This window comes from Rissa tridactyla, chromosome 7, assembly GCF_028500815.1.
Source record: "Rissa tridactyla isolate bRisTri1 chromosome 7, bRisTri1.patW.cur.20221130, whole genome shotgun sequence".
Lineage (NCBI taxonomy): Eukaryota > Metazoa > Chordata > Aves > Charadriiformes > Laridae > Rissa > Rissa tridactyla.
Genome location: NC_071472.1, coordinates 22161750 through 22189292, shown reverse-complemented (window position 1 = coordinate 22189292; position 27543 = coordinate 22161750). Strand labels below are relative to the sequence as shown.

General features: G+C 41.1%; 3 protein-coding genes across 9 annotated transcripts in view; 1 reads left to right on the top strand and 2 right to left on the bottom strand.

Moving 5' to 3' along the window:
* Positions 1-366: 366 nt before the first annotated feature.
* On the bottom strand, positions 367-11985 carry LOC128912483 (retinol dehydrogenase 7-like). 2 transcript variants are annotated; one of them, XM_054208463.1, is made up of 6 exons: positions 9399-11985; positions 6153-6213; positions 4828-5158; positions 2922-3180; positions 1505-1668; positions 367-655 (listed from the first exon to the last, which is right to left on the bottom strand). In XM_054208463.1, exons 2-6 carry the CDS (start codon positions 6168-6170, stop codon positions 405-407), a joined length of 1023 nt encoding a protein of 340 aa, XP_054064438.1. In that variant the 5' UTR covers positions 6171-6213; positions 9399-11985; the 3' UTR covers positions 367-404. The 2 variants fall into 2 exon arrangements, with proteins under 2 accessions (XP_054064438.1, XP_054064439.1); XM_054208464.1 differs by having other exon boundaries at positions 6153-11985.
* A 104-nt stretch (positions 11986-12089) lies between these two features.
* DHRS9 (dehydrogenase/reductase 9) overlaps positions 12090-27543 on the bottom strand; it is a 31210-nt gene continuing 15756 nt past the window's right edge. For 2 of the 6 annotated variants that reach the window (XM_054208487.1, XM_054208485.1), the window contains exons 2-6: positions 21992-22084; positions 17601-17948; positions 15649-15907; positions 14441-14604; positions 12090-13571 (exon numbers count right to left, since the gene is read on the bottom strand). In XM_054208487.1, coding sequence (XP_054064462.1) covers positions 13345-13571; positions 14441-14604; positions 15649-15907; positions 17601-17919 — 969 coding nt within the window. In that variant the 5' untranslated portion in view covers positions 17920-17948; positions 21992-22084 and the 3' untranslated portion in view covers positions 12090-13344. Of the gene's footprint in view, positions 13572-14440; positions 14605-15648; positions 15908-17600; positions 17949-21991; positions 22085-22831; positions 22886-27543 lie in introns of those variants that run through there. The other 4 variants (XM_054208486.1, XM_054208484.1, XM_054208488.1 and 1 more) reach the window with 3 other exon arrangements.
* The window catches only part of ABCB11 (ATP binding cassette subfamily B member 11), a 51497-nt gene continuing 48807 nt past the window's right edge, over positions 24854-27543 (top strand). Inside the window, exon 1 of the mRNA XM_054208481.1 lies at positions 24854-25008. The gene's annotated coding sequence lies outside the window, so the exon portion shown is untranslated. The remainder of the gene's footprint in view (positions 25009-27543) is intronic.

The following is a 27543-nucleotide window of genomic DNA, read 5'->3' as shown; positions in this document are numbered from 1 at the left end:
CTCCTTTCAGGTAGTTGTAGAGAGTGATAATCGTTTTATTTCAAGTTCACTAGCAGTCTATATGTTGATGAAGTCCACTTGAAAAACTGATTCCTTTTGTGGTTTTATTTTTCTTATTTAATTTTTATTTATTGGGTGCGTAGTATTAACCAGCTTTGTAGCTGAATATTTTATGAATGCAGATCCTATAAAGGTATCATTTCTGAGCATAAAAAATGACCTTCAAAAACATGCTGGATTTACAAGCCTAACTGCAAACTCAGAAATTCCAGGTAAGGAGGTGTGGGGGGGTGGAGGAGGTGACTTCTAAAAGGAATTTAAGCAGTTTAGTAACTGGTAAAGAAGACGACATCTGGTTTTGACAGGATTAATATTTATTTCTGCAGAGCTGATACTGCTTAATACTAAATGTCAATTAGAACTCCAGGAGCTGATCTCCCATTAGCTGCTGGAGCTGGAAACATCATACACAGCAGCATGTCAGATAAACAGCTTGGGGCATAGGAGAGAAACAACCAAAAGAACTTTGCATCCCACCCAGCTCTGTATCGTCTCCTGGGGTACTTTGCTACCAGGGCATGTTCCATGCATTTTATGACCTTAGAAATATCGGAGTCACACAGTCTTTTCACTGATGATCTTTGAGCTTTTATATCTGTAAAGAAGAAAATAAACATGAAAGCATTTATACGCAACATTCTCTGCGAGAGGATTATTTATATTAAAGGCTTGGCTACAGCTTCAGGCTTGCTTTAAACTACTGGCTTAAGTACCGAAAGCAGTATAGCTACCGCAGAGCAGAGACCCGAAAGGCTGCAGGACACCCAAGAGCCCAGTAAACCGAAATCTCCCTGGTCCATATTGTGAGCCAGATGCTCCCTACAGTAAGTGTAGCGTGACATAGCACAACCTTTCAGATATCAGTAAGCCATGAATTTAGCATATAGTCACAGCAATTCATTCCCCCTGGGCATTCTACCTTTAAGTATAGAGTGACTAAGGATGGTAGCATGACATCACATCCCACCAATCTCATATGGGAATTAATAGCACAGGCCTCATCTAACATAAGCATAGTCCAGAACAGTCAGCAATGGGTTCTAAATGAACATTAATGCAGTCCAGCAAACGTTCACAGAATCACAGATTGGTTGAGGTTGGAAATGAACTCTGGTCCAGCCTCCCCTGCTCAAGCTGGGTCACCTAGACCAGGTTGCCCAGGACCATGTCCAGACAGCTTTTGAATATCTCCAAGAATGGAGACTCCACAGCTTCCCTAGGCAACCTGAGCCAGTGCTCGGTTGCCCTCACAGTAAAAATGTGTTTTCGGCTGTTCAGCAGAAACATCCTGTGTTTCAGCATGTACCCATTGCCTTGGGTCCTATCCCTCAGCACCCACCACTGAGAAGAGCTTGGCTCTGTTGTCTTTTCAGCCTCATTTCAGGTATTTATATACATTGACAATATCACCCCGGAGCTTTCATACAGTCCTTTTTCTACTTACATTCAAGAAAGTATTTTTCCCCATATGAGTCCCTGATCTCAGGAGTCAGTCTGTTCCAAAGTCTTAAGAGGTCTCTCTCGATGACATCTGAATTAACTACTCCTGCCTTAAAGAAACCATGCTCAACAATGCTTACTTTCACTCCAAAATGCTGCATCTCTATTCTAGAAGAAAAAAAACACAATAACCATCCCTGACATCCCAATAATGGCATAACTATTAAACAAGTAAGTTCAAAGTCTGTAACATAAATTAATATTTGAGACTTTGATTCTTATCTTCAAATGTGGAATAATTTTGAGATGTTCAAATTATCTTCATAGCAGTGTACTTGCCCTGTAAAAGCGTAGCAGGCAATTAACTCTCAGGAAAGAAAAAGCAGTGTCAGGTAGATTCACGGCTTTCTGCGTGGTTTATGTTGGACCAATGCAAAGAATGCAGCAGCCAGCTGCATCTTGGCCATGTCTTATCAGACTAAAACGTTTGACTATTTCAAATGCTGTTGCATCATTTCAGTTTCCAGCACAAACAGATTATTAAAGTGCCTGGGAAAAAGTAAAAGCAAGTAAAAATTTTCAGTTGGATTAGAACTTTATTGTTCTGTACGGTTAAATGGCTATGGTTAAGTGATTAAATGTTACTGCAATAAAGGTTAGTGTGTTTCCTGGTAGCATGCTTCCCTTTCTGTGACTTTGAGTTGCAATGCAATTATTTTGGGATGAAAATGGCCTCTTTGTCTTGCTGGGCAGCTCAAGAGACACAGACAGCTTCATTCCAAAGTGTGTAAAGGAATGGACCACGAGTGCATTAGCCATTACTTTGTGCTATATTTCCTTGGGGCATATGCTTTCTTTAAATAAGCATTCATACTGGTTTGCAACCAACTTTCCTAGACCTTGTGAAGGCTTGACTCACTGGGCTTTCTCAAGTCAGTGCAACACAACTGGCTTCAGTGAAAGGTGCTCAGCTTAACAATTTTCTGAAGTTATGAGTACCTTTGGTAAGGTGGTTGCTGCCTGGAATCATCCAGCTCAGATTTTTATGGAGCATTAGAGCAAAATAAAATGGCTTGTAAGTGGACAAGTAGAATTAAGTACAACTTGCCCAGGAAACTCTTGGTGTCTGACCAGGCTATACCATTGATTTACTTTCATGTATGCAGTGGATTCATATGCCCGAAAGCTGCATGCTAGCCATTTGTCCAGGACATGAAAATTTTTCCCAGTGCAGTTGCCCAGTGGGTCTGTTCATAGTACTGGAGTATGAAATCCCAATAAAGTGACCAGCATCCTCTTATTTTCCTTTCCTCCTGGCAAGATTTCCAGAGAGAAAACTAGAGGGGCAAACGTGCAGTCACCCTTCCTCAGCACATCTAGAATTGATTCTTGGATGCGTGCATGTATTTCTAGCTACTCACCGTAAGATGTCAGAGAAAGCTTCCATGCCCCATTTGGAGAGGCTGTAGCCACCCCCTACAAAAGCCATGAGACCTTTGGCATTAATTAGATTGACTAATCTTCCCTCAGCTTTTTTCAGAAGTGGCAGAAGCTTGAGTGTGATTTCAATCAATCCCAGCAGACTAACATCCAGCACTGAGTGGAAGTCTTCAATCCTCAGCCAGTCAGTGGGGGCTACAGGTGCTGGTCCTTCAGTATTGCTCACCAAGCCAAAAAGCCCTAAGGGGATTACAAAACCATTTATTTCGGTATGTGGCAATATCTTACCCTAGAGTTTCACATGTAGCATTGGGAAGCAAGCACACAGTCTGCAAAAACTTTAGTGAGATGAATACAGTTGTCTGGGTTTTGCTTGTAAGATCTAATTTGTACACCTGGCAAAATTTGCTGAAGGCCTTAGGCAATGACTCTAAAAAAGTATGGGTTAAGTATTAAAGAAAAAGTATTTCGGTTGGAGATATGGGCCACCATACTAGGCTTTATTATCCCGATCCACTCAACTATGTAGGCTCCTAATATGCACTTACAATCTTGTGAAAACCAAATAGTCTACATAAAAGTGGAGAGACTGATTTTTTGGGTTGGGGTCTAAAGGTCTAAACCAGACGTGCAGAATTAGCCAACGCATCTCAAAATATTAGCTTAACCCCATGTATTAGTGATAATAGTGCTTTACTACCTTATAAATTACTCGAGGAACTTTAGATAAATAGTGACGCTTCCAAGAGTTTGCTGAGGACAGCTTGCGTCTGAAGGGAGAGGCTGAAAGTCCATCACTCGGCCTTCATAAAGAGTGTCCCAGACTGAGGTGACGGCATTAGCAGTGGTTACCCCAACCAAGAACGTGCACCTTTCCACAAGCTGGAAGCCAGGGCCTGCCGGAGGAGGTAAGCGCTAATAATTGTGTTGTCCTTGCCCTCAATCACTTTTTCCAAGAATGGTCTGGAACCCTCATGATGAGGCTAATGGTGTTTTACAAGCCTTGAGGAGAAAGTCCTACTGGTAGAAGATATGTGTTTTGCTGCTTTAGCTAGTTAATTAATTAACAAGCCTATTTAATATTTGGTATAATTCAGCATATAATCGGCTATTACAGCTGACAGTTGAAGTGCTGCAATCACCTTTGGCAGCCGTTCACAACGTTTAGTCTGAGCTGTCGGTACTGAGAAAGAAACATGTATTGCCTGGTTGAATATATTTACCACACAGATCTTTTTTAACACCCTTTCCAAAACAACACTTAAGTCTTTCTTTTTAATTCAACTCATAGGTATCTAAGGACAAACTTTTCCTCTTTTAGACAAGTGCTCAGAGGTGTGCAATAGCAGTAGTGAGAGCTGCCTATGAAACAGCTCTTAGAAAACGGGCTGAAACAGCAAGTGTTTAACTGTTATAATCAGTGCAATTGTTGTGCGCATTGCAAAAGTTGGACTAATTCAGACATGCAAAAGTTCCCCTCTGCTTACTAGAGGAGGGCTGAAGAAGCCCTACACCCACCGATTTTAATGGGGTGGGATGGTTTTATTGTCAAGAAAGTTTTTTTCTGGTACCAGTTAGCACCTTCCCCCCACTGGCATTCTTCAGCTGCACCAAAAAGAGTCTGAAAAACACACCTGGGAATGATATGGTTTTAATTGACTGAGAAACTAGATTTTTAGGCACCCTGTTGGTGAAATTGAGGGAAAGCCCAAAAGCATTGCTTGGAGAGAATCTCTTTCAACTGAGAAATGACAGAAAATAAGAGTGAATGTGTTTCATCAGTAAGATGAAAAATGCCTCTGGAGAGTGGAGAGGCACTAGAACCTTTAACTAAACCACTTTTGGTTATATTGAATCTTTTTTCTGGGAAATTACCTTGCCACTTACCCTTGCCAGCTGTCTCTTTGGTCACAAATGCCACAACTCTGGCAATGCTGTTGGAGTCAGCTAAGTTCAGGTTCACTGTCTTCAGCGAGAGTGAAGAGCACAACTGTAGCTCTTGGCCTCCTTTTTCTGTGGCACATGCGGCAATGACACAAAATCCTCTTTTGTCAAGCCATTTAGCCAGTGACTTTCCAAGTCTGGTGTCACAGTCTGTTATGAAGATGTGCTTTCCACTCAGGTTTCTCACTCTGTGACTGTCTCTGATGAGCCAGTAAATGATAAGAGAAAGTATGGAAGCCAAAATTGCTATGTGCAGTGAGTCTGAAAGTGAGAGCTACAAGAAAATAAGTTAATGATGAAATGAAGCGAATGTACTTACTAACCCCGCAGCTTCCTCAGACACAATTCCTATAAGGGGCTTTGGTTCTGGTTGCAGCCCGTCTATCTCACTGTAAGTCAGGGGAGAGCAGGGGTGGAAGCTTTCGCACAATGTGATCGGGATCCGTGAATAATAAGTGTCTTGGCAAAACCTTCCCTATCCTCGTTTTCAATAGATCTCCACTGTTCTCAAGCTTTGCTGACCAATCTTTCTAGTCAGCCCTGTCCTTTCGGGATGTTTCAGACTGAAAAGAATGACTGCATCACCTCTCACAGTAGCGTTTGGGTTTCTTTGTGGACGCCGGTGGTTATTTCTGCTAATACTGGAGAGAATTCCTGTGGGAAGAAGGATGATTCTCTTTGATTGCCTGTATGATGCCACCCAGGCTGCCCTTCTCATCTGTTGCACAGAAGCAGAGTGACCCCAAGAACAACCAGAAAAGCCTAAGCTATAGCGGTGGCTCTGGTGACTGACTTGTTGCGTGACTCGTGTTGTGTGATGGTGAGTGATCTGCTCTCTGACCCTTAGACAAGGTAAACTTTGGGACAGTGCCTGAGTCTTCTGTCTTGTTCTTCGTTGCCTGTTTAGCACTGACATACAGCACAGTAGAATATATTATATAGGAAGTGTGTTTGTATAAAGAAATGGGGAAATGCATGGGATGTTGCCCTCAAAAAAAAAAAAAAAAAAAAAGCCCTGAGGGAACACAAGGTTTCCTAACTCTGGTGGGGAGGATAGTGTTTGCTTATTAGGTTTTTTCTTTATAAATGTAGAATACAGTTCTTGCCATCTGTTTTTCTATTTGTATTTTTTATTTGTGCAAGAATTAAACAAAAATAATTAATTAAATTAAATATTTGTGGAAGACTTGTAAGCATTTTCCAGACGCCTTGTTAAAGAGAAACATTTTTACAGGTGCTGAGCAGTCACCTAGGCTTTAGTTACTTACGTGTAGAGGTTCAGACATCTGGCCTTTAAAATGTGATTGTTTTCAAGGAATGAAGCGATACCTTAAGAAAAAGGAATTTGTGATTATTTTTACATCCCAAAAGTACTCAGAGAGGAAGGGGTCTTTCTTCTCTAACTCACAGCTGTCTGAAGTTAAGCATTCATTTGGCTGATTTTTGTGTAACATCCTTGCTACCTTAAGACATGAATATTAAAGGAAGCCCAATGTATTAGGCCTGGCTGCTAGACCCCATCTGCTGTTCTTGGTCCTACTGAGTTCATGGGATGATTTGGATTTCTTCTAATTCTAAATTTTGCTGTCACCTCAACGAGTAGGAATGGAAGGAATGTCAGAATTTGATAGTGAATGAATGTTGGACTCTCATTAAATAATGAAATCAGTCACATAGCTGATAAATGATAACAAATGACAACATTTATTGCCACTTAATGATCCTACTTTACATAGTTGGGTGCCTCAGGAGCCGTCAACGTGGACTTTTGAGCTACTGGTTAACACTCTCTGATTATAAAATGTTAAGCAAATACATACAGATAAGAGTTTGCTTCTCCTTCCACTGCAATCTACAGGGAGGTTCCCACTGAATCTTTGGGGTGTTAGATTGGTCCCTAGGCTGCACTGGTTATTTCAGCAGCCCATCTCACTGTTGTTTTGAGGCTGATGTAATCGGCCCTCTAGTTCGGATACTTCACCTAGGTACTTGGTTTTTTTGCTGTGAATGTCCCTGTTAGGTCTGACAAGGATTGCAGTGCTCCTGAATGTGTGCACTTTGGAATCATCTTTGTAATGTTTCACTGAGTTGGTGACATTTCTTTTCCGAGAGGACTCACAGAGTGTGCTCTGACGAAGCGCCATTAAAACTCTGTGAAAGAGCTCAGGCTAATTCAGGCTTCTGTGCTGTAAAACAAAGTCTGAAAACAGAAAGTTGCGGCAGCTGATCATAGATACGCCCAGTCCATTTGCAGCAACATGCCAGTCAATGACATTCCTTTGACTGCGGATTCAGAATTTGGAGCTGAGCTAGACACAAAGAGGGAACGGAGCTGCTACCAGCAGGCTCCTGTAACCCCACGCTAATAAATCTCGGCAAAATACTCAGCAAGCCAATGCTGTGATATATCATGTTAGGACTCAATTCACCTTTTTCCCCAATACAAAATTAAATGAAATCATTAGAGATTTGGGGAAAAGATTAACCTAATATGAAACTGGAGCTGTAAATCACACCTTCCTTCCTTGGCTGTGCTGCAGGGAGGAAGCAGTGGTCAGTGAGCGTGCACTACTGCAAAGCAAGTTAAATCTGAAACTGGGCATTGTGGAGAAGTTCTGGAGTGTCTGGCCAGGATGCCTATTGGCTCCTATAAGAGAAACACCTGGGACTGCTCTGGTTAGTGTTAATCCTTGTATTTAGGTAGCAATAATTGGCACAGAAGCATTGTAAGATAAGGGGTTCCAGGGGCAGCAGCTGAGAGGGCAGCACTGTGTGTGGAGCCTCTGCTGCTCCTCTCCCCCCTAACAGCCCTGGGCAAGTGTTCCTAAACCTGTAATCCCTAACCGCCTAGTTCTCCCTGAGTACCAGTGCTCCTTCTCCGATAACATGGACATTCGCTGCTGAACACGTGGCGAGTTTTGCTCTGCTGGAGCCTTCTGCCAGTATTTACTCTGCTAGATGATGTCATTGCTGCTGGAAGGAGTCTGAGGTCAGAATGAAAGGAAACTGCCTCGGTTAAAGTTTTCTTCCAAGAAAATAGTCTAGTTGTGTGAATGTACAATGTTATGCAACATTTGATAATTGCGGAGCACTAAAAAAGCCACTTGTCTTCCAGGGGCATATTGATTTTGAAATAGCTGCCTGGAGTGGCAAAGTGTGCTTCCAGAGAAAATGTCAGCATGATATTTCAAGAGTATTGATATATCTTCATAAATATTGAACTCTGATTACTAACGTAGCCAGTAAATAGCTAAAGGTAAATTCTACTTTCCATTAAAACTTTGATATTTGCCTGGCAAATTGAGAACTCTTGGGATAAAGCTTGGCTTCTTATGCCTAGACAAGTGCCATTATAAATGCAATTGATTTTAGAGAAAAGCAGCATGCCTACACCGAGAGCCCTTTAAGATCCTTAGACAACTGCAAAATACAGCATCCCTCTGCTTCTCTGCACGAAAGGAAACTGAAGCACATGGATCATACTGAAGGGGGGGTGTTACTATTTTACTCCCACAGCAAGTTTTCTTTGGTAGACATGCCAAAGAACCTGAGGTTGGAGTGAGACTTGGGGTCTGGGTGTGCTTTGTATTCCTTCATCCGCCACTGTGCTGGCAGTGCAAACCTCCAGAAGTCAGTCTGCAATAGGTTAGAGTGACCTGCCAGGCATGCTGAGCAAGAACTGCCAGGGGGACATTTAGGGACTGGGGTCCTTCAGAAGCAGCGCTCACGTAGTACTCAGCAGAAGGTTTAGATGTATCAGACAACACTCTGACAGGTCACCCAACAGCTCTCCAGAGTCTAGGGAGTACAAACTTTAATAATTGGTCATCCTGCCAGAGCAACAAAACCCCTGGTCATCAGTTAACAAATTGAACAAATATGCAGGCACAAACACATCGCATCTCTCACTCTTAGGTGAGCTATTCCTGCATGTGCAGGGCTTTGCACTTTTGTTTCATGGGAAAGGAGTGGGGTTTTGTATGCTGTGTAGAAATGGCAGTGTGATATTTCAGTTTGGTGATCTGCAGAGAACTTAAGATCTTCATTAATCTGTCTCCTTAAAAGAAGTACGTCTCCAAAGTCTCCTGCACTGCACTTTGCAGGGAGATGAATGTAGGCTGGTACAATGGGGGCTGATTTCTCAGCGTGATTGTATCTTTCCTTGTATTGCTTGCACTTCAGAATTTTACCACAGTATCAGTAAAAGACCCAGGAAAATGAAACCCTGTAAATTCTTAGGTGACTGAACCAGTAATTAAAAATAAAGGAGCAGAGAAAGATTCCGGATGGTGTGAAGAATATTTCTGAGTTAGCATGTTATTCAGACCCAGCGGGTGCTTAGATAAGCAACAACTGTAAAAATCACTCTAGAAAGGAAGGGACTGCATGTTCTCTCGTCTGCACACTCAAAAACAAGTGTGTAATTCATTCTCTCTGTCATTCTGCAAGTGGCTGTAACAGGTACTGCTCGCTATAATGATAGACACAGCTTCTGGTTTTGTGCTGGTACTCACATTCTGGGGAGACATCTGCAGGCTCAGTCTATACCTCCAGGTGCTCACGAGTTGCCTTCGCCGGTTATTTCCAGTGTCAGAATATAGAAGTTGCCCAAGACAAACTCATAAGCTTGTGCACCAAGATCCGCATGGTGATAGTTTCCAGAAAAATCTCACTGTAAATCCTGTGTCTGGTGGTGCATTCCGATTGCTGTACATCGTTTGACAAGCACAGTCCCTCTCCCTGCTGTTGATAATGACTTGTACTGTGATGTTTCTACCTTAGGGACTTACTTGGTGTTAATCTTCTGTACATGCTTCATGCCTGCCTGTCCTACCTATGTTGTGTAAGCATCGCTGGCTATATATAGTAATCGACAGAGCCTGGGGGGCTGTCAAGACTCATTAGGAAGACCTAATCTCCTCATCTGGGAAGGACTGATCTGTGATTCCTCTTGAAACCAGCAGGAGTCTTTCATTTGATTTAGCAGGGCCTGGTTCAGACTTCCACCTTTTCTCCTGCATGTGAGCAAGTCATTATGGACATGACTTAATCTTTTAAGATACATCCTTGTATGTGAAAACTTCCAGGGATGAAATTATTTTTTCTAGTCTGGAGGCAGCTTTTTGATACTAGAAGCAAACGGATTGCCTGAGTAACTAAGCAATGTTTTTCAAATAAAGGCTACAATTCTACAAACTGTCCAAACAGAAGCTCGTAGGATGAAGCTGGAAGTGACCTGGCCCCACTCAGTTGAGCAGACGGTGGCAAGTGACCCCTGCCAGGAGCTGCAGAGTTGTTAGTTCACCCTCTGCTTGGTGGGCAGCTCTTCTTCCTTCGGTTTCTCTCCCTGCTCGTTTCAGCTTGGGCCTTGAAATTCTTGTTTCTTTTGTCGCTCTGAGCGCCACACCAGCCTGAGCTGCGGTGTTGGTTGTTACTGCGCTTTCAGCACTGGGGGCAGTCAGGAGAGGTGTGCAGTTTGATGGAGATTTGGTGATTCGGCAGGGGGCTGGCAGAAATTTCCACCTCCTGTGCCTGCCTTGTCCTATCTAGCCTGATTCAAACAACAGTCTCTACAGTGTGGTTGAAATGACCACAAAACAGCACTCCACCAGCACGCAAAGCCCGTTGCAGGGGAACTTTTCTCCAGGAGTGTCAGGTCAGGAGTCCTGGTGGTGTAGTTCGCAATCCTTTGCCACACAAATGAAGGAGACAAAAACATAAAAGGAGTTTCTTTTTCTCTACTGCTAATTTTTTTCCCAGCAAACTGCTTTGGAACTGTAGATGATAATTTCAGAAAGCTGAACAGATCCTGCTTAGCATCTTGGAAAACATCGAAATGGGGAATTTTTCCAATAAGTTCCCTTTCTCACAGAGGATCCTCCGACTTGCTCAGAGTACAGCATGCAAGGGAACATAATGTAAGAGAAATGACATAAGCAAAATGTGAGCTCCATATGTAGCTTTCCATCAGAGAGCATGGCGTGAAACAGTCTTTCATCTGCAGAAAGCGGCACTTGACTGTCTGATTTCCCACTGACTCCTTAGGTGCATTTCATAATGAGATCCCTGACTCCTAGAAACGATGTGGAAAAATTACCCTGCTCGAAACGTAACATTGGGGAAGGAAATCTAGTTCTCAAGTGAAAAGCAAGAAGCTAACGTTATTCCCGCTGGACAAGTGGAGGTTTTGAAGCGCACCTTTGTGCGCTGGCTTTAACAAGTTAACTGAAGCGAGGGCCTGTGGGTGCTGTCCCCCAAGATGTTCTGACCTAGTGGATGTCATGGATCTTCTCCTGAACAAGTCCCTTCTAGTCCCTAAAAACGTACGTCTAAATATTCACCTGCCTTATGCAGTCTTGTGAGCAGGACAGGCTTTGGTAGCCATAGCAGAGCACACTGTCGTTTGCTCATTTCCAGAAGTCACTGGCTTTTGTTGCTGGCGTCTAAGTAAACGTAGCATCTGGTTCCAGGAGAGAAAATGCCAGCAGAATCTGACCCTCCAAACAGTGAGAAGTAATAAATTGAGCAGCTGATGTTTTTCCTGCATTTCTAATTTAAAGAATATATTTACAGCTAGTGTGCCCTGTCGCAAATTCTGTTTGTGTTTTCCTTTAAATGTTAACCTTCGCATTGCTAGGGTCTCGCAGCAACTGATATTGTGGTCTGACAGAAACTTGAATTAAACGAGCCAAACTATAATTTCTAAAGATAAAGATCAAAGTAGGTGGTGTCATTCCATACTTTGTTTCCCTAATAACTTTCGGCTGAGTAATCTTGGTGAGGGGAAAAAAAAAGCAGCTTTAGCTTCTGGAAAGGCTCTATGTGAAGTGACACCAGGGCTACCTGCTAAGATCAGAGGTCACATCCCTACGGCCCAACGTCGCCTGCTCTGCAGGAGCCAAGAAGTTCACTGACTGGGGTGGACTGATGTCTTGCCTGGAGAGCTAACAGCTCAGGCAGATTGTGACAGGGAAGCTACTAGCTCACCCGACAGCCACACAACAGCCTTCAGATTAAATCCTAAATAAAGAAAACTTGTTCTTCTGTCACTTTTATTGATGCAAAGTTGGTTTTAAAATAAAATCTACCACAGCAATGCCATCAATACCTTAGGAAGAGTAAACAGTTGAGAGGCTTACTCTCAACTGCTCTAGAACTTACCTCAAACCTGCTCTAGAAGGAATAACTTTTTTAGATATCTGAGACATAAATTAAATGACCCCTCTAAAGCCTAAGCATAAGCTGCACTGAGAAAAGTAGAACTGATGTTTTGCATGTTCCAAAGAAACTAAATTGAAAACCAGCACTATGCGGATAGCCACCAGGTAACTTGCTCTTTAGCCTGACCATGTCACAGCAAATTCACCAGCATGAGGAAAGCATTTGTTTCACCGCTGAGCAGTTTCCATGGCAGTGGGAAACAGCTTCCTCAGCAATGTGTAGTTACAGACTCGACGTGGGGTCTCTGCAGTTCTCAAGCACTTTGCCATGATTAATTCCAGTGGAGCCGGGTCTTAACAGGCACTTGTGTCAGGAACTGAACAAGAGCAGCACCTCTCCACAGGAATTACTCAGCATCTCAAAAAACACAGGCCTATTATTTTTGTGCCAAGAAATAGCTCCCAGACTTGAAGCCTTGCGAGCTCAGATTTATTTTTTTTAATTAAAAAAAACCCACCTTAGCTCTTCACTACCTTAAGTGCAGGTATTGGGCCCATGTAATTGGATCCACAGCCTACATTTGTAGCTAGCTGTGGATCCTTTACAAGAGGGTGGTAGAGCTGGGCTTTAAAGATCCTCAGGATTTAGGATGCTGACCAGGAAAACGCCTCACCTAACCCTTGCAAAGTCCTGTGAGTGGAAAGGGGTGTGATTCCCAACCAGCTCAACGACTTGGGCACTTTATTTTGCCCTCTCTCCAGTTAGGACTGTACCAAGGAAAGGCAATCACAATTTCCTCGGCCTCAAAACTGAATAGGAGTGACTGCTAAAGAAAGCAGCATCAGGAAGAGGATTTTCTGTCCTCCTTCCTACACGAGTTCACTTCTCCCAGAGGAAGGCCCTGTTTTCATTCCATTCTCTGCCCAAGATGACCAAACTCTTCCTGCTGTAGAGACTTAAAGCCACATTCCCTGTTTTCCTGGGATATTTTTGTCTTATGGATCTTTGTGAAGAACTGGAACCTTCAAGTGTTCTCAAACTGAAAACCTTAAAGGTGGAAGAACTGAAAAATTAGTCATTTCTGAAAGTTTAATAGTTCCTTTGTTCTTTCTTGTTTACACTTTAAAAATGAAATAATGTAGTTTTTTTTAATAGTAGCAGATATTGGAGAAATAGATATGTTTCTTACATTTACAGGGAATGCAGGTGTATTTCATGTATGTTTTGTATTATGCTGATATAAAGGACAGATCTTACAGAATCAGCCTTGTCTGTGATAGGGGATATATTGGCAAATATTTACTTTGCATTGGAAGCTGCGAGCTCTACTTTGTTCCGCAGCAGCAGGAAGTCTTGTATAACTGCTGGCATTCTTGCGAGGGGATTCCAAAACAACTGAGCATCCTGCCCAACAACGTAATGGGCATGTGGATGGAGGCTTGTTAGGGCATGCTCCATGCACTGAATAACTGGTGAAAGGTCCTTGTTAAGGCAGATCTTGGACAGTTTTTCTTTCTTTGCTGCATCTGTAAAGTTGAAAAAAAGAAGATCATTTAGTGACAGACAGGCAAGGTGCCTCTTAATGCTTTCCCCCGTGCTAATCTGTGCAATTTCACTAAGGAATTGGTATTTCTTGGTTCTCCGTACACAAGAATTTGTAGCAGTTTCTGAAGTTGCCAACCATAACAACCCTGTGATGTAGTTGACCCCAAGAACTGTCCAGGTACTCTTAATTGTGGAACAGTCATGGCAAAACTGGGCCTGTGTGGTCTGAGGACAGGCAACCAGCATTGACAGTAGCCCAGAATAAACAGAACTATGTAAGAGGCAAAGGGAAACAGAAATGCTGTAGCTGTAAATGAGTCTCTTGTAGTAAAGAAATTGCTTTGTGGTAAATTGCGGAACACAATTGTAAACAAGAGATTTGAGGGTCAAGAAAGTCGAAGGATAAAAAGACAAGTAGCCCCTGTTCAGGCAGGCTTAGCCAGTGTCTGTCAGACAGTCCTGGAATGGCTTCATCAACGCTGTGGTTAGCAGAAGCAAAGGGAATTGATCCCTATTTGATTACTAAATAAATAAACAAACAATAAGAAGAGAAAAATACATCAACCTCACTGTTTACATCATCAGATAAAAGTTTTTCTGTTTGGCAGTTTGTTCAAAAGCTTCATGCCAACACGAATAATTAATCTTTAACTGAGATTTAAATAAAGCTTCTAGAACAAGTCTTTTGTGCCAATGATCATATTGTGATGCAGATGCATTTGAAGAACTTTTCATATCACAATCTTTCCAGAAAGTCAGAATGATTAGAAGATATAAAGCTACTTTCCAAGGCTTTCTCAGCAAGAAATGCATTGCTCATTTTGCCACAAATGTCTGGAAATTGCCTCACCTTTCTGAAAATACTCCTCTCCATACTGTTTTTTAATATCAGGGGGGAGCTTTTTCCAAATAACCTCCTTCTCTTTCAGAACCTGTGCTGGATCGGTCAATGCTGTTTTGAACAGTCCGGGTTGAATGCAACAAACCTTAACTCCAAAAGCTTTCATATCTCTCCTGCAAAGACAGCCCAATGATTTAATCACATTAGACATTATTATTAATGCTGTGGGATTTTTTTTTTCCTGTACTAACACTTTTACTTCTGTCTTTACATGGCACACCAGCACACAAATATTGTGAGGTTTGTTCATAGTTGTGAACTTTCAGCTTGCTATCCCTAAATGAAAGAGGGATAAACTATCTTACCTGCTTCACAGAGTGAGAACATGCATGGGCAGTGACAGTGCAGTAGCTGGCATAGTGTATTTCACATCCTAGTTCAACTGGCAGTAGCTCATTATCTATCTGGCTTGTCAGCTGCCTAAATGCAAGCATGTAGAGCCCTTTTATATGTCTTAGGAAATCCCTTTCAACCTCTGGCTGATGCCCCAGATTGGTACACTTCCTTCTGGCCACATCTCATATCTGTCAGCCCTGTTTAAGTGTCCCAGTATCTAAAATGGCACATTATCTATTTAGGCACACAAATTCCTCCCCGTCTGTGTTACAAGAGAAGCCATGGTGGTCCCCAGGATTAGTTTGCTATGCTCTCTAGATCTCTCTAATGATCGGTATAATTTAGAGAAGACACTTTGAAGAACAAAGCTTAGACAAGAATTACTATCATGCAGTAACTCATGGTATGTATTTTTTCTGGATGGGCAGCTGCTGGAAGTTTCTAGGTGCACTTTTAAATAGGAAAATTAGGTTTATTTTGCAAAGACATCTCCGTTCCCTTGAGTGGCGCTTCTTCTGCCTCAAGGCCTAGGTGCACACTAAAATAGGTTAGCTGTGAATCTATAAGAGTACCAATTACACTGCAATAATACTTGAGGACAGCTTGTGTGCCCAACAGACTTTAGACCTTAATCTTCAAAAGTCACATAATCTATATTGAGCAAAGGCACTTTTAAGAAGAATTAGTCCTAAGGGTGTGGTGTTTTTCAACTTTATACCAAGTGCCAGGATTATAATTCAGCTTCTGTTGTGCATGTGCCAGTTTTCAGTCTGTGAGCCTTCAGGAAAAAAAGTGGTCTTTCCTCATAATGAGTGTTATACCTTAAGCTGTCATTAAATCCTTCTACCCCAAACTTTGAAGGAACATAGCCTCCGCCACTGAATGCTAGGCGACCTCCAACACTGGATACATTTACTATCCTTCCCTTTGCTTTTTTTATCAAGGGAAGCATATTTATTGTAACATTTATGAGTCCAATTAAATTAACTTCAATTGGTTCTCTAAAGTGCTCAATATCCAACCAGTCTGTAGGAGCTGTTGGGCCCAGAATCCCAGCATTATTGACAAGTCCCCAGAGACCTGCAGGGAAAAAAGGAAGACAGTCAGGAAGCAAATTTTCATCTAATGTGTAAGATTAATTGAACTGGGTGAGACTTCACAGAAAAATCAGTGAGGGACCAAGAGGGCAATGAAGATTTGGAGGAATTGCTTGAGAATGTCCTGCATTATTCAGCTTTATTCTCAGTGTCCGGGTTTTATCACCACACGTTCCATCACCCTTTGCGTAGTCTTCTCCCTGCTGCAACATTTTGGGCAGGGGGTGGTGCTGGCTTTTTGTGGGAGAAAGGGAAGTAGAGGAAGACAAGGCATTGCAAAGAGCAACTATATCGAGTGACAGGAAATGTGTAACGAATAGATCTGGTCCTTGGTACAAGTGTCCAGAGACACAGGTAAGTGTGCCCTCGTTCTGAAAGGGATGAGGTGCCAGGACAATAAAAACCATCTCTTTTTAGTAAAAAAAAATTAAATATCCTTCTCAAAGGTTTGAAAACAAGGAACTGTGACAAAGAAGGCTTTCACTATTCTTTTTCCCTGCACTAACATTTTTGTTGTAGCAGAGAACTTATGCCTCACATTGACTGACATGCCCCGACTGGAGCTGGGAATGACTTGTTTTTAAATGATCCAGCTCCAAAAAATGAGATGGAGGCAGGGAAAAAACACTAGATTGATTTGAAAGGCATTTCTGAGTGCTCAGAAGTGGGAGGGGAAAATACAAAAATGTAAAACCAGTTCTTCTCTTGTATCAGCTGTTAGAGTTGTGTGAATGAATACTTTTGCTGGTCTGACCTTTCTCATAGTTTTTCTTGGGGAAAAAATCACTTTTGGCCTGAAACCAAGCACAGTTTCAAATAAAAGTAATTTGGCAAGTTATAAGCAATTTTATGAAGAGATGGAAGGTCAAATAGAGATTGGAATTTAGCATTAAGCATAATTGGTACCATGGCACATCATAATAGACCAGATTTAAGACTCAAAGTTAACAGAATCCATCCCATAGGATCTTGGGCTTTTGTAAACTCTACTGCAATACCACTCCTACTGAAATCAGGCAGTAATAATGCATCGTTAATGCATCGTTAATGCATCATTAATGCATCATTAATGCACGAGTAAGGGCAGCAGTATCTCGTCTTGCACAGCTTGTTGGGGCAGAGATACAGGATTTTTCTATTTTTCAGATGGTCTGCAAGCAATATTCCAAAATATTTATGTTCAGATTTATTCAATGGAGTTCATATGTATTTTTTGCTTATGATAGAACAAGTGATTACTTACAAGTCATTTATTATAAGTATTCAATTTTTAAAATAAGAACTCTTTAAGCTCGTTAAGCAGAATTTATTTAATTTGTTCCCTAGCTGCGTAGGACAGCATGGGAGGTGCTGAGCACTCGTGCCATAACCCAAATGTGCATGCAAGTACAAACAGTCCCAATAAAGGTTCCAGGAACTGGATTCCTGCTCTGACAATGATGTATTGATAAGCCTGACTTTTTTGAGCACATTCCGAAATATTTACCTACCACTAACTAGATGTATAAAACATCCCTCTAGTGAGATCTTCTTCCATGTTTCTGGAAGGTGACAGGACACCCAAACACACTTGTCAAATGTTAATTAAAATAAGCTATGAAAGTAGCATAGTATTTTTAGGAAAACTCTATTTCTTTTTTTTTTTTTTTTTAGAAGAAAGGTATCCTGGCACTCACCTTCTGACTGAACTTCAGATTCCACCCATGCGGCCACTTTCTTAACACTGTCTGAATCTCTCACATCTAGCAGCACTGTCTGAAGCTGCTTCGAGGTCACAGCTTTTAACTCTTTGGCTCCTGTTTCAGTCAGACAGCTGGCAAAAACACGGAATCCCTTTTTATCAAAAATCTTTGCTGCCATATTTCCAAATCCTGTGTCACATCCAGTGATGAATATGTATTTTCCAGTGAGATTTGTAACCTTCATCCTGTCTCTTGCCCTCCAATGCCACCACAGAGAGACGATGCCAAGAAAGAGTAATATGTAGAAAAGCATTTTTATTGAAGACTTCTGGACACTTTCTCCTGAAATGAAAAAAAGAAAAAACACAAACTGCTAGTTTTTAAGGGATTGTTAGTTGGTTGGGTTTTTTTCTTTTTTTCTTGAGTCGACTAACTGCAACTACTCAGAGAAGCAGGCGCAATTGGCCTCTTTGTGTTAAAACAAAAAAACAAACAAAAATCCTCTCAAGCAGAAATGAGAACCGGTGATATACTGCAATAAAGTTACACAGAATAATGCACATTATGTTACTGTTGCCAGGTCAATGAGCTCCCATTGAACATATCTGGGAGAAACGCTGACTAGAAAAGAGTAGCAAAAATGAAATATTTGCATGGAAATCAACAGAAATGTCTGAACTTAGTGTCAGTTCACAGAAAATTAAGGAGTAAGACTGGGGCCAGCTGGCAAGATCAGTGGGGCCCAGAATCTTTCTTGTTGCTGTGGACACTTAAGCAATGCTAGCCAGGAAAAATATTTCACTTTCTTTTACTGAAACCTTCGGTTGTCAGTGTCGGACTCTCAAGAAAGAGGGTAGGCAAGTACTGACACTTTGCCTCTCAAGAAATAAATTCCCACCAGCTAGGCTGTGGGAGGGTATGTGGGGTCCCTGAGCGTAGGAAGGAGGGTGCAGGTCAGTGCACTTTGCCTGCCAGAGGGAAGCTCAGGCCGTGTGACATCAGTACGACAAAATATGTTTGGGAAGAGCCTGCATATCTGGGATTATACTCCAATTGACTGAATAGTGAATTTATAAGTAACTATTGATGATGGATGATATTTCACTTAGAGAAAACAATTCAGCTATACTTTTCCATAAGTGCTCATGGCCCAGAAAACAGGAGATGCCTAAAGCAATCGACTGAAAAAATAATTCTAAATAGACGTAAAGGAGTACAGATCTTTTTAGAGATTGCTTACAGACAACCCATCTCTGCAGGGCAAGACACAATGAAGTTGCATTTACTATTGCCAAATTCTCCTCTGGCAAAACTTGATTTAAAAGGAAATTGCAAACACCTGACATGTTTTTAAGCATCATAATAAGAACAGGAACACTGCTTTTATTTTCTGCACGTAGAACTGCTTTCTGCTCTGACACGGGAGGTTCAGCATATCTCCATTTTTATTGCAGGGCCTGGGGCTGCTCATGGTGCTTGTGTATATAAATACGTATGCTGGCGAAATGCAGCTTCTTGTGCTGGCTGGAAGTTACCCACGGTCTTGTTAAAGTTGCAATCCAGAGATGTTAATTTTTGTTGCTTAATTTCCTCTGCAGCATCAGTAGTGAAGAAAGTATGAAGAAGTGATTAAGTAACTGTCCTCCCCATGTGGTATTTCACAGTTCCTTTGCTAAGACTAAGAAATTTTCCCCTCGGCATATGTACACATGCATAGCAGACTCAGCACAGCAGCTGGCTTTCCTTCTCCTGCAACCCTCATTAAAATTACCATTCTCTCTAACATAAATAAAACAGAGTTTTGGCCTGATCTGTAATCTGGTCAATAAATAAAAATAGAAGCCAGTTTAGACCGAAGGAAAAGGCTCACCAAGGTCTGTTTTTGCCATGGCAACTGGCACATCTACAAACATGAGACTTGGAAGGTAAGGGTTAACTTCTGGTCCCTGTGATCTTTAATCAATGGGACAGTGGGACTTTCTATCAAATTAATAAAGTGCCGAAATGACAAGGTTTTCAGATAGAGTGCTTTGCACAGGCTGTGTTTCCAACTCCAGCCTGCCAGGGAGACTGACAACTCCAGTGCCTGCCCACAGTGACCCAGCTTTGCAGTGTAAAGATCTACCTCCAATTTTTTACAGGGGCCACAAACCAAGAAAAGAAAAAAACCAAAGGGGTCATCAAGAAAAAAAATGTATTCTCTAGTTTCCAGGCAGGATAGTGATAAGAGGCAGTCAGTCAAAAGCCCCAAAGGCTTTTGAGTGGTGGCATTCGAGAGTGGTTGAGAAAGCAGAGGCACAGGGGACAGGCAGGCTCACATGGACATGCCACTATGACAGGAACAGGCGAGGTGACCAAGGAGCCAGCTGCCCAGAGGGTGGGCACTCTCAGAGATGTCTTTTTGAAATATTTTTTTTTTTATTTTAACACATTGAGTCACTTAATTTGGATATAAAATTTATAGTTTGCATTTAAAATTTACAGGGTGTCTTTTTTGTTTTTGTTTTGGGGTTTTTTTGCTATCTCTGCTATTTTTAGTCACACAAGTGTTGGAATGGAGAAAAAAAAATCCTTAACGGCTGACAAACTTAGGTAGGATCAACGGGATAAGTGAGTGCATGTCCTGCTTCTGATACTTTCCAAGAGCAGATAGTGAGAGGCTAACTATAGAAACAAGGCAAGTAACGAGAGCTAAGTCCCTTGCTGCCTACCTCCCAGCCTCCTGGCTGGACCCACTCCAGACGGGATTTTGCAGTTTCAGTATAGCATATTTTTATGACTAAGAAATAAATATGCCATGACTTAGTGTCTCTGATCATTATTTAGACCATGGGAGAAGAAATGAGTTTGTTTCTTTCTTTGTGCTAGCCTCCCACCTGGAGCCTCCCAACAATCACCGATCAGGACTTTTTACTTTCCATAACAAGAGAAAGTCACCTTCAAAGAAACATCCCCATTGTGCCCAGAGGTACTTTCCTTATTTCACTGGGCTATTGCCCATTGCAGTATGAAGAAATGTATTTTGATTGCAAAAAAAAAAAAAAGGAAATTGACTTCTTATCAACGAACAGGTTTTTGCTTGCAGCAAAAATCGTAAAACCCAAACATCAAAAGAGGAAGTCTTCTTGCTCTTAGGTGCAAAAAGGAAGTTTCCATGTAGAACACTTGCTAAAGATCTTTGGAAAGGACAGTTACTTTTTCAAAATTCATGCTGCACTGAAGGAAATAATGTACATATGCACCTCATGGGATTGACATAATTCCATTTTTAATAGCATAAATCACAAATCAGTAAGCTCAGTGTAAAATTCACTTTGCATTGTACAAAAGGAATACTAAGTCATGTTTATATAAGTGCTGTGGTGCCAAGAAAAGCATGAAGACACAGCATGCGGGTGCTTGCCAACCTGACCAACTGTGTCTGTACTGACCTTTCCTGCTGCCTCCCACTCCTCTAGCCTCTGCCCTCATCAGAGTCCCACAGAGGAGCTTGCTCTCTTCCAGCCCAGAGAATTTTTTTCTCCTGCCTAAACCTAAACAGCTCGGGCTTAAGGCAGTCCAGACTCAGCCTCTTTTGTTCCATGGGAACCATACTTCTACCTTTTGTTAAAACTTGTGGCACGCAGCAAAATTCTTCACAGAAACATGTATGTCATGAAATCTCAGACAATCATCAAATTTTTCAAGACTGATTTTTAATAAAAGAGCCCTCTTCAAGCCTCTCTCCCTGCCATATGGCAGCAGAGTGCCCCAGCTATGACTTGATCTGTGACGTCTGTTGTTATTTTTAGCAGTTGCTTCGTCGTTGCTGATTGATGCTACATCTGTCTTTCAAATCTAGTATCATTCCTTGTGTTTGGGTTTGGGATTTCCTTCCAATCTTTATCTGTAACAGGATGTCTCCTACGACTGTTGGCATAACCGTAGAGTTTGAACACATTTGGAGTATTCAGTCTGAGCTTGGACTAAGCCTTGATTGTGGTTGTCTTTGCAGAGATTGACGGATACCTGAAAACATAAAAGCAGCTGTTCCATTAGAAGACAGCGTGTGTGCTTTTTTTGGTCTGACATTAGAAACTGAACAAAGCTTCATGTATAGAAGGTGTTACGGTTATGTTCCCACCTTCTGTCTCTCTGTGTTAGCCAGATAATTCCTTTGGTTTTAACCATCCTCATCAAATCTCTGTCACTTTGCTGGGATTATTCTCCCAGACTAGATAATCTCCTATTCAACAGATTCAAAGGTCTGTTTTTGTTAGGAACCCCAAATCCATTGTTACAGCTGGTAAGAAGATAGTGTAGAAAATCATTCGCCAAATAACTTGAATGTGTTCTTAAAATCAAAGCTGGCAAATAGTATCTACTTTATTTGAAATGTCCCTTACCTTACTGTACCAAAAGAGAGCTGTGAGTTGCTTTTATTTAGAGTTCACCTTACTTTCACCTTCGTACTATTTAGGTGAAGAAATTGTGATAGCCTGTGGAGTAAAATAACAAAAAATATTTTCAAAATATGGGAGAAATAAAGAAGCGAACAAAGTGTTTTCCTTTGTTTTTCAAAAGATCAGAGGACAGGAAGATAAAGCATCATGCAGAAACAGAAGTGTACTACAATACACTTCTGCCTTACATTTCTGACACTCTGAGGTGCTGTAAGTGGCACAATTAAGATGGAGATTATACTCAAGAGAAAAATCTGGTGTCTGGCTTCCTGGCCGCGGAACTGTCTTGCTAGCTACAGAAATAAATTTGGCTATGAATGGTTAAAAAATAAATTAATGAAGCATAAGAGCTGTCTGGTCAATGCCTTCTGTCAGGCACGAGAGTCCAGACTGCTGTAATTGCATACAGACTTTAACGCAAAACACTCAAACAAGCTGCTCATCTGCAGTCTCAGCCTGCAGTGGCAGAGTGAGTCTATTCACCTGGTGGAAAACTCTGCCGGCCCACGCCTCGATAGCTGTGAGCACACACTGCAAAATTTCTGGCTATCTTTAGGAAGCTTTGGAAGCATTTTATTTGATTGCTGCTACTAGCTGTTGTCAACACTGGAATAAAGATGAATCGGTTACAGACTACAGCTTAGAGCAGAGGAGTCTTGTGCCGAAAGAGAGCATGGGCATTCATTTCTCACTGAGAAATTATCTCTCCGGGAATAACTAAGATTCATTTTCATTCACTTGCTCTTATGAACTGTTGGAAAAAATCCAGAGAAGAGAGGATACCTTCATTTGGAGTGGTAATATGCTGGAATAAACAGCTAGTCCAATTGAGGGAAGAAGCAGTTATTTTGCTGCATTTGGCTCAATGAATTGTGATCTTTTTCTTCCTGTGCAAAGGGGTATTAAAATGACGTGAGCTGTAAGCAAAATGTTTCCCTTCAACTCAGACCATGACTGAGGGGAATTATCCTGACAGTATTGCTCATCTTTCATGAACTAAATAGTATCTATAACTTACCAAAATTCAGAGATTTTGCATGTGTCCCCTACAAGAATGCAGGGATGGAAGCATCTGTCCTCAGTCTCCTTGATTTACTGAATTCCTGCTCTCTACTATTTTAATTCAGCGGCTAATTCTTCACTCACTGAAGGGCTGACTCTAGCAACAGAAACTGAGTTTTCCCTTCCCAGGACACCAGAAGGAAACAAAGTACAAGAGGGCTTGAGGAGATGGAGTGGATTTGTCTAGTTTTTCCACCAGTAGCTGAAAAAGGAGGAGGGGACTGTGGGAGGGGGACCAAAATTGTGTGCTTCATGTTCTCCACTTTGCCCTACACAGACAGATGATTTTTCAGCATAGATTCACTTTTATGGCTCATGTCATAAAGTCGGGTCAGAATTTATTAATCTTCAGGATTTTTTGTAAGGATGAGTTGAGAGAAACAGAGGTTTAGAAGGGAGGAGAGCCCTTCAAAAAGGCTTGGGTGCTCTGTGGTCTTGGATCCAACTCATCACTGCCTTAATCTACTTCATTAAGCAGGGTGAAACAGCCTTTGCACACCCTTTATGAATGCTTAGATGAGCAAAGTCCTGAAGTGAAAAGACTGAAGTAATTTGAGTAAAGCTAAAACTGTATTCTGCCTCTGGCAAGCCAAGCATTGTCTGGAGATGTTGGACTTCCTTGCATGCTAAGTGTGAGGTCTTCTCCAGTACCTTGAAAAGCAAAGGCGTTGCATGACCTTTGTCCATGTTGCTCCTGAAGAAGCTGTCAGGGGAGAGTGAGGCAAAGCGGAGTTCTGCTCCACCGTATATATTTTCCTTCCAGCCTTTCCATTCCTGTGCCCTGCACTGCAAGTAACTATTTTATTTTTTTTCTGTAGCTGTATGATGTGGTTCACAAGGTGGTTATCACTGTGACATTATCTCAGATAGCGTTATTCTCAAAGCTATGCTGTGTACACTAGTGTAGATTGTAGACTTCTTTTTATTAAGAAAATGGGAGAAGACAAACAGGTTTTTGTTTGGTTATGCTGTTACTGTGAACATGGTAATGAGGAAAATGGAGTTCTCGTTAACTACATTTAATTGTGATGCACTTTTGTGCATCAGGATTTATCATGGAAAATCTGAGACCACAGAGGATTTGAGGAGAGCTGACAGTTACTACAATTAAGGCATTGCCTTTCTACCTTGTCCTATCAGTCCGGGCTTTCTGCAGTAGGACGTGATTTCAGAGGGGAACCAAACATGTTTGCCATTTCACTCTAAACTGCGGTGACATTGGCTGAGGTCATAGTATTGTGTTCACCAATGTCCCTTATTGAAAAATCCATGGAGGGCTCATCTCCGGTGAAAGTTCACTACTACTCAGGAGCTTCCAGGTTGTAAGATCTTCATTTTAAAGAAAGAATGGTAAAATATTAGAAGCAGTGGGGAGAGGGACAAGCTATGGGTTAGAAAACAAAGCTTTTCAGCAAGTTTTTAATCTGAGTTTAGCTTAATCTCTGAACCAATTTTCATATTATTCAGCTGATGTTGCTATTTACTGCAGGGACAGTAGTGTATACTGAATTATTGCATGGCTAATAAAGTAATTCTATACTAATGCTGATAAAATAATGCTATGATAATCTCTTCCCGTACAATCATTGTGAGCTTTTTTTCCCCAGAGAACAGTCTGATCTCTTTGTGTGTAATTGCTTTCCGAGTGCCCTGACTTTATGTTGTGAGATTACATTAGTCAAATTTAAACTCTCCATTAGATGTCAATGAACTGTAACCATTGTGACTGCAAGGTTATTGACCCAGGTGCAAATAGCCAATGCCCAGTTTAAAGATTCAGTTCTGACAAATGGGTTAGAATAATGAAAACATGATGGGAAATGGTTGGGTGCTTCACTGACTAATTGAACAGGATCCTTGCAATTTGTTCTATGATACATGATTCTTCACAGCCACGGGTGAGTAACAAATCTATCATGTTTAATGTTTCAGAGTTAACTGATGAAACTTCCTGAACTGAAAGGTCCCTGTATTTTTCCTTCAGAACAATTTCAGATAAATGCTAAATTCCCTTTGCACAGTTAGTGTTTTGGGTTGGGTTGTTTTGGTTTGGTTTGTTCTGTTTTTTTGGAATAGGACTGTTTGAAGAATAAGACATTCAAGTTCTGTTTTGAAGCAAAATGTCTTTCTGCATGTATGCTATCATTAATATCTGAGGAAGTGGTAGTGCTTTCAGGGCCAATTTTCACTGGCATTTTTCCCCCCTTTATGTTAAATAAAGATCTAATCTGAATAAAGGTATGATTTGAAAAATATTTCAAAGAGCTTTGGATCAGGTCCTAATGTTACTTCATTCTATAGGATATGTTCCTTTGTTAGCATTTTTCAAGTATTACTTGTTTAAATCTGGATTTTGAGTTCATTAAAGTCTGTGTTTTCAGATCTCCAGCTCCAACCTCACAACTGAATTGACACATATAAAAAAATTGTCCTGAGAATATGATCACTGACAAAACTGCCAAAAATGAGCTCCTGAGAAACTTTCTTTTTCTTAAGAAACTGCTGGAACTTTAGGGGTATTTGAACAAACAGTTTTTGGAGATCGTCTGTTTGAGACTATTTCAATGGATCAGACACAGCAAAAGCCAGGAGGCAGGGAGCAGAATAACTCTGTGTTTTCTCTGAAGAAGTGAGTGAATTTTTTTTTCCACCTGGGGGAATTTGTTACTCTCCTCTTCAGTGAAAACGTAATCTCAGGGGACTTAAAGCTGCCAGGAATATATACTTGCTCTTTTGGGGAAGCTACATTTATTTCAATATAAACTGCAAATATAAATCAATATAAATCTGCAAATTAAGCACTTAAATCTTTTTCCATATGCTTGATGCAAATCCAGCTGAAATGAAATTTAATGATTAGTAGGTAGGTCCCATGTGAGACAGTGATACGTATATGATGCTTTCCTTTCTTCTTTCTGGTCAGAAGCAGATGTTACATGCTTTCTCTGTTGTATAAAAGAGCAGAAAGAGAACTTGGAAATGTGCACACAATAGAGACTTTAACTAAGGAAGTACCGTAGCTTGTTCAGCCCATTTGCCACCTGTCTCAGACAATGGAAAAATTATGATTAAGATTGTAAATTTTTTCACTGTATGTGGGGACGAATTAAAAGCTCCTGGGATTTTATGTTGTAGGTAACTCTTCTAGTCCCGGACAGACGTTTTGCTATTGCAGTGGTGATTTGGCTTTACACATTTACTCAAGGAGAGAATTTGAGTACCAATTTAGCGGGTCACAGAAAGTGAGGGGGTCAGAATTTACGGACCTGCAGATGAATAAATTGTCTCTGCTCATCAGAAACTTTTAGGCAAGAAAAACTACATCCATAGAGTAACGATCCATAAACCAATGTCCAAATGAATGGATGTAGTGACTGAAGTTCTGCAGAGGTCTGTCTTGCTTCTGGCATAACCCAGTAATATTGATAGTGATGTGGATTACACAATGGAGAATACCCTTATTAAATTTGATCATGACATAAAAGGAGGACAGACTGTAGATATGCTGAAGAACAGGACTAGAAGTCAAAATACCCTTAACAAACAGGTAAAAAGGTGCTATTAAATATGGACAATAGCAGGCAGGATTAATCAACTGTGAAAATATAGTTTGGAAACCAACTGTCTCTGTAGCAAATTGCAAAAAATGAGTGGCTTTGGTGGATTACAAACTGAACGTGAACCAACAATGTGTTACTTCTGTTAAAAAACCAAATGTCATACTGGGTTGCATAAACAGGAATATAATCCATGAAACATGAAATAATCCTTCTCCTTTGCTCAGCGTTGGTAAAACTTGTGCTGTAGTGCTGTTATGCACTCATCACTTCAAAAAAGATATACTAGAATCCAGAGGAGAGCAGTGGAAATTATCAGAGGTTTAGAAATACACCCTACCAAGGAAAACTGAATGAGTTGCTTTCCTCATCTGAAGGGGGAGACTTTCTTGTATTATTTAAATAAATACAACCTACTTACAAAGTGGAAAGGAATTATTATGTTCCATATCCTTGGTGGATTGCACAAGACAGGTTTTAAATTATGACAGGTAAGATTCGGTTTAGACATTAGGAAAAAAATATTTTAGCAATAAAGATAGCGAAGCACTAAATGCCTAGGGAGTTCTTCAGGCATCTTTGATAAACATCAGTTAAAATGATACAAGAATAATTGAACTTTGCCATGGATGCTTAGAATTAATCAAGAGACTTTGGTCTTTCCAGCCTGACCTACTGATGATTCAGTGATGTGCCAAGAGATGTACACATAAATTCAGGAGGAGAGGATAAAAAAGAGAAGGGTTTGGTTGGGAGTCAGCAGTTCTTGAAAGCCAATTTGGAGGGAAAAGTAACACAAGTGAAAGATTGAGACTTTATGGGAAGTTAAATTATTAAGTCACATATACCTCCTGAACCACCGGACTGGCTCCTATT

Bases quoted from the DNA above. Each gene is read 5' to 3' on its own strand.
- LOC128912483 (XM_054208464.1), bottom strand. The intron at 3,181-4,827 runs GTAAGTGGCAAG...TAATCCCCTTAG, and splicing joins CAAAGAGACAGCTGGCAAGG to GGCTTTTTGGCTTGGTGAGC. The intron at 1,669-2,921 runs GTGAGTAGCTAG...TTTTTCTTCTAG, and splicing joins GCTTTCTCTGACATCTTACG to AATAGAGATGCAGCATTTTG.